Source organism: Petaurus breviceps, unplaced genomic scaffold (assembly GCF_028583685.1).
Source record: "Petaurus breviceps papuanus isolate PSGF00001 unplaced genomic scaffold, PetGlider_PUasm1.0 64, whole genome shotgun sequence".
Taxonomy (NCBI): Eukaryota; Metazoa; Chordata; class Mammalia; order Diprotodontia; family Petauridae; genus Petaurus; species Petaurus breviceps.
Window position 1 is genome coordinate 7,600,137 of NW_027186428.1, and position 6,957 is coordinate 7,607,093.

General features: G+C 44.9%; 1 protein-coding gene across 1 annotated transcript in view; it reads right to left on the reverse strand.

Annotated features, from left to right (window-relative positions):
• Positions 1 to 6,957, reverse strand: part of SLC22A5 (solute carrier family 22 member 5) — a 64,413-nt gene extending 57,456 nt beyond the window's left edge. Inside the window, exon 1 of the mRNA XM_069103865.1 lies at positions 5,036 to 6,957. Within this exon, the coding sequence (XP_068959966.1) occupies positions 5,036 to 5,422 (387 nt within the window). The 5' untranslated portion in view covers positions 5,423 to 6,957. The remainder of the gene's footprint in view (positions 1 to 5,035) is intronic.

The following is a 6,957-nucleotide window of genomic DNA, read 5'->3' on the forward strand; positions in this document are numbered from 1 at the left end:
ACAGAGAGAGAGAGAGAGAGAGAGAGAGAGAGAGAGAGAGAGAGAGAGAGAGAGAGAGAACAGAAGATAACTAAATGAAGAGAAGTGGAAAGAAAGAAGGCTTAGGTGGAGGTTTACTTTATGGGAGAAAAGGACTGTGAAAGCTCTGTCCATCGCTAAAGCTAATGATTTACTAATGTTTGCCCATTAATGAGATGATTCAACACTCAGGCATTTACATTAATTAGTTTTGGCTAAAGGATGATAGGCATACATAATACCTCACTAGCAAGCCACTAACACCCAATCTAGTTCAGCTCTTGCATTTTATGGGAAAATTGAGGCTAAGAGGGGAGATATGAGTCATCCATAGCTTCACTGAGAATTAATGGCAAAGCTAGAACTTAGATCCTGGATCCCCTAACCCCCAGGCCAGCACTCTTTCACTACTTGGGATCACATAACATGATGGACTAGTTTAGAGATCACACTCCATTCAGGATTTAAAACCCTCCAAAATTGGCCTTAACCTATTTGAATCTGCCATAGGATTGCCCTTGGTACATCTCTTGTTTCAGTCAGTCTGCCCTACTTATTGCAGTACACATTCTGCCCCCTCTTAACTCCTAACTCTATGCTTTTATTTTTTATTCTTTGAAGGGGGGGGGGAGGCAAGGCAATTGGGGTTAAGTGACTTGCCCAAGGTCACACAAGTTAGTAAGTGTTGAGTGTCTGAGGCCGGATTTGAACTCAGGTCCTCCTGACTCCAGGGCTGGTGCTCTATTCACTCTGCCACCTAGCTGCCCCCTCTATGCTTTTATGTACACTGTTTTCTCTACCTATAATGTCTTTATCTCTCAGCCCTTAACTGTCAAAATCTTCTGACTTTTCAAAGTCCTTCTCAGATGCCAGTTCTACTTTAGAGGGCAGCAAGTCTTATCTTCACAGCTGGAGTCGAGTTCTTCCTCTGTGAACTCTCCTAGCACTTCATGTCACTTTATTTTTAAAGAGACCTGTGATTTCATTAGTCTTAGGGACTCTGGTGAGGAACTTGTTCTAACAGTTCAAATGGACCCGTTTTCTGTATCTTCTGGTCTTAGAGAGTTGCCCAGAACAGCACTTCATAAACTTGTGGGTCACAGTTTAAGAAGCGCTGAAGAGGTTGCAAGTGGAAGAAGTTTAAGAAGCCCCAGTATAAAACACTAAGGGACTGCCCAGGGTCATAGAGCCAGAATGCCATAGAGGTGGACCTCAGATTTGGGGCCTGCTGACTCCCAAGAGAACTCTCCTTGTCTACTACATCATCCTGACTCTATTATACTCAACCTGAAAGTTATATTTTAGGCTTATACCCAACACCATCCTTGTTAGAAGATAAGCTCCTTAAGGACAGGGATTCAGTTATTTAAATTTAAAAAAAATCTCTTATAATATAATACCTGGAACATGGCACTTGCTTGGTCAGGATGCACTGAAGGGTTATTTTCATTCTCTAGCTGGGAAAATTGAGTTTAGTGAACTTGGCCAAGGCAATATATTAATCAAATGATATGATATATGTAAAGCCTTCAGCAAACCTTAAAATACTATATAAATAATTTGCAGACTTTCAAGTGCTATATAAAATTCAGTTACAACTATCATCTTTATCTGAGGACATCAGTGGCCACACTCTCACAAACATCTGGTGATGATTGCAGGCTCTGAGGTCTGTTGTTTTGTTCTGGTGCTCCCAGATCCCTTGATCATCTGAATGGAAAAGGGAAATGATCACAGAAAGAGAAAAGAGAAGGCAGCTGTAAGCCAATCCTCAAACAAAACCATAAATTCTGATGAAGGTACAGTCTACTTTAAACCAACAGTGTTGAAAGAAAATGGGTCTGAAAAAAGAAAGTACAGTCAGATTAGGCACATGAGTTGCCCAACAGTTACAGTTGGTCACAGTGAATAAAGAAATATTTCAAAGTCCAGGCCTAGAGGTCCTCAAGCAAACTTAGGGAGGGATAGACTTGCTTCTCAGTTAACTTTGACAGCCTGAAAGTAGGGGAAAGGGCATACAGCTCTTTCGTCACTACCTTGTGTGTAAAAAGGTGAGGCTTGAAGCATGCTGCTGGTTAATTACTCCAGAAGCCTGGTAAAGTCTTTACTAGAAGAAAGGTATTTTAAATGACAAGACAAAAATCCAAACTGACTTATCTGCCTTGTGTGATGAAAGAAACTAAAAAGCATCAGAGTAAGACAGAGAGAACCCCTGATCAAGGAAGGAACAGATGAGGGCATCTAGTCCAATTCTCCTACCTAAGGAAGGAATCCCATCCCCACTTTTTTAAACTCCTAACTAGGTATCTTCTTTGGCATGTACAGTACTTACAGTGGTCAGCACAAAGCCTAGCACCTAGTAAGCACCTAATAATACCAGTTGATCAAAGACAACTCCATTTATAAGCAGCTCCAAATCCTATTTTCAAAGGAAACTTTCAATCATTCAAATAATTTATTGCTATAGGCCCCAGAGCTAGTTTTAAATGTAGTTAATCTTGAGTAGGATAATCCTAACTTCCATTAAAGAACTAATTTAACTCCATCTTTGGTTAAAAATCTCTGGTAATGAGACACCTGCCATATCTACTACTCACCAACATAAACACAAACCTTTTCCATTCTTTTGTCAAAATACATAAATAGCTCTCTGGTTATAAATAGCAAAACAGGCCATTCCACACTTATGACTTCAAGTACTCTCTTCTCACACTTCTGTGAGATAGTTATTATCCCTATTTTTACAAAAGAGTAAACTGAGGCTGGAAAGGTTAAGTCTATAAAGCTTAACTCTCTTTTCTATCATTTTTTCCACTGAACCATTTTGCTTTTACTACTGGGAGAGGGAAACCACACACCAACTTTACTGTGAAGTACAGCTGGAGGGGAGACAAGGACATACAACTTCATAAGAACCCTGAAACCAGACACAGGGAAAGGGAGTTATATTGGACTCCTACAAAGCAAAAGATAACAAATCCACAATAAAAATAACCAGCCCTTCCCTGTCCCGATGTTAAAGTCTGATTAGTCATCAGTAAGCACAGTCAATTCAGGAGGAAGAAAAAACTGGTGTAGGCCATAGCCCTGCAATCTCCCAGGCTCCACAGAGTGGAGGGGGGTGGAGGGTCTGCGAGTCTGACAGCCTTACTATTCCACATATTTCCTTGGGTCTTATGATGTTCACAATCCCTGCAGTCCCTTTGTCTCCCCATGTTGGGGCAGGTGCTTATGCATGCACGACTCAAAATTTTTAAACTACAAATATAGCAAAATTCTGAACATATCCTCACACCCAGATTACCTGAGTCCAATCTCTAGTGGTCTTTCCATTACACTACCTTACCCCTATGCAGGGTTTAGAACTGGAAGGGTTTTTATAAATACCTTACTCTTAACATCCTCCTTTATTTTTTAACAGAGATGGAAACTGAGGCTCTAAGAAGTTAAGAGACTTGCCCAAGGTGACATGGGTAGAAACTAAATAACAAAGTCAGAATTCAAACCTAGGTCCTCCAACTCCAAATCCAGTGTGCTTTCCACTGGACCATGCTCTTAAAAAAAAGAAAAAGAAATTATAAAACCATAGATGACTAATACTGGAAGACACCTCACAAGTCACCAAGTCTGACCCCAGAACTTTCTCCATCATACCATTTGCCCTCTGTGAACACTGATATATCAGTTTGAATGAAGAATAAAACTTTAAACTTTTCCATCATCATAAGATATGAACACCTGCCAAAGTCTACCTCATTTTCTCAGTTGAGACCCATGAAACCACTCTCAACTTGAAGCACACAAAAACCACATTTATACCATTTAGGTAGTTTGGGTACCAAGAATGGGTACCAAGAGAGGGCAGATTAATTTGTTTTCATTTTAAAACATGGTTATCATTACGCTGTAGGTAAAGATGGGATGAACTAAAGAAACAGAAAACATCCTATGGATTCCCATCTCACTTATGTAAAGTTCCTCCACAAAAATGCAGTCAATCCCTTAAACCAGGGTGGGGATCCTGTGGCCTAGAGGCCACATGTGGCCTTCTAGGTCTTCAAGTGTGGTCCTTTGACTGACTCCAAACTTCACAGAAGAAATACAGGGCCACACTTGAGGACCCAGAGGGCCACATGTGGCCTCGAAGCCCCAGACCCTTGTGGCTTAAACCAAATGACCTGGAAAAATTTGTTGGGGGGTGGGAAGATGGTTCCGTGTTTTAGAGTGGAGAAGAAACACTTTGCTAAAAACCTGTTTATTTTTTTCTTCATGTCAGTAAAGAATACTGAAAATGAACAATATTTATTTACCATGTCTTGACATCTTATAAGAGGAAAGACTGGTGACACAAGACACCTTTTTATATCTGACACTGCTACCATGTAACCATGAACAAGCTATTTCCTCTCTATGAGCCTCAGTGACCCCATCTGCAAAATGAGAAACACAAGTTTAAGATATCTCTTAGCATCACAGCATTTATTCTGGCAGGTCTAAGAGTCCTTTTAGTTTAACCTTCTAGTAATGTTCTATTCCTTCCAGATATAAAAACATGTCAGTGTAGAGTGGGGGGGGGAGGGGGGAACGGTGTAAGATGGCTATCAGAGCCGCCTTCTTTTCTAAGGAACTGAAGAATCTAGGGAAGAAAAATTCTATTTGATCCTGTATATTTTTGGACTCCGCTTTAAGTTTGTGCGCGGAAGGCTGTATTATAGGAGACGCTGAAAGTCATAAAGCTTTCAAGGGTCCTTTTAAGTTATCAGCAAAGACGCCCTAACCCAACAGGCTTCAGCGAAAAGTGAGGGCTTGTGGATTTAGCTCCTGCCGTGATGCTTTGTTACCGGGTAGGGGGCAGGGGCTGGATGAATGATAGTCACTCGCCTCGAGCTCTACCCCGCATCTCGGCTGGAGGAGGAGCATGCCAGTCTACACTGCAGACACCTGGAGGGGGCTCCCCGACGCACCACATCGTACCCAGCGCCCCCCCCCCCCCCCCCGGCCCCGGCCTGGCACCCACCTCAGTGATGATGGTGGTCAGGTACGTGTCCTGGCTGTACTCCCAGCCGTCCAGACAGGGCTCCAGCTCCACCTGACTCAGATTCACGTCCCGCCCGGGCACCAGCCCCTGGGCCGAGAAGTTGGTGAGCGCGGCGAGCTGGTAGCGCCGGCACTGCCGGACCAGCTCGCGGCCGTCCTGCAGCGGGATACTGTGGTTCCTCCACTCGAGGCTCAGGTTCGCCGAGGCGGGCACCCGGCAGCGGTGCGCGGGGACCGCCGCCAGGAACACCACGGATATGCCATTGAAGCCGTTGGGGATGATGCTGGCGCTGAGCAGGAAGAAGATGAGGCGCTGGAAGGGTCCCCACTCGCCCAGGAAGGCTGTCACCTCGTCGTAGTCCCGCATGTCGCGGGCGGCTCCAGGGCCGGGGGTAGGGTGAGGGGGGGGCTGGTTGGGGACGCGCGAGCGGAGGAGCCGCCGGAGGGCGCGTGCGCGGAGGGCGGCCCGGCCGACTTCTCGACCCGGCAGACTAAACACACCCCGGCCGACTAGCACGGGCCTTAACTAGCAGGGCAGAGCGGAGGAGGAGCGAGGCACTGAGGCCCGGGGCGGGCCGGGGGCGGGGCCGCTGAGCCTCCGGCTTCCTCCAGCAGTGCTCAAGGCCCCGGCTTCCAGGCTGCGGCTGGAGATCTTCAAGATCCTACTTCCCCCAAGGCACTGTCCCCGCCCCGATGACTGAAGCCTCTCTCCAAAGGCCGGGGCGTGCCGCGTGCAGAGGCCTCCTTGTCCAAGTCTGGGGCGAGCCCCTGCACAGAAGTGGCTGCGATTGGCTGGTCCCAGAGGGAGTAGAGGAGGAGTGCGCGGCCGGGCCTCGTGCTGCTCCCCTTCTGCGGGGACGCCCGAGTTAAAGGGACCACCTGCAGGCGTCTGCTGTCTAAAGGCGAGATATTCTGAAACCCTTTGGAGAGAAGGGCCCCCTGAGCATGGCTCAGAACTATGCCAATGCTCCCAGGTTCTGTTGCCACGTTGGTTAGTTTTGCTGAACTTTTTCTTTTTCCTTCTTTTTTCTTTGTTGCAAGGGATGGATCGTCCGATTGGAATATCAGTATATGGAAATGGAGGTGCTGTGAAAATAAGTGTACATAAAATCAAGAAAGAAAATAGACCCAGAATCTTCCAACTGTTGAGTTCAGTACTCAGCCCTGGCCCCCAGATTTTCAACCCTTAATCACTGAATGGGTGTTGCCTCAGACAAACTGAGGCCAGGGAAAGACCTTAATTTAGAAAGGCCAAGGTGCATCTTGGGTCATCTCTTGCCACTAGCTTTGGGTAACTGGAGGAGAGAGTGAGTTTGACGACCTTCCGAAGCTCTGCCTCACTTAACTCCAATTCTTGCCCAAGTCAAGACAAAGGTGAAGAATTTTAAAGCAGCCCTTGGTGTCTTCAAAGGCATGAAATAATGAAAAGTGAAATGAGCAGAACCAAGAGATTGCTGTATATAGTAACAGCAATGTTTTTCGAAGAACAACTGTGAACTACTAAGTTATTTTAAGTAGTATAAATACTCAAATCAACTATACAAAGGATGTATAAAGGAAGATGCTATCCACCTCCTGAAAAAGAACTATTAAATAGAAGCCTGTATAGTAATAGTTTTATATACACACATCTGTGTCAAATCGTGGCCTTCTCTAGTGCAGAGTGGGAGGAAAAAATTAAAAGTACACAGCAGAGAACAAAAGAAAACTTAGGAAGCACAGAAAACTGGGTAACTTTGAAAAGGATGTGTAGTATTCATTAGATAGTTTTTAAAAAGTTAACAGTGTAAAATGGAGAGTCATAGCTTTATATTGAATCCTCTTTTTGTGTTATGCTGTGTATATGGGTCTTTTGGGGGGGTCTTTTTGTATTTGAGTTCAAAATTAGTAAAGTAAAATAAA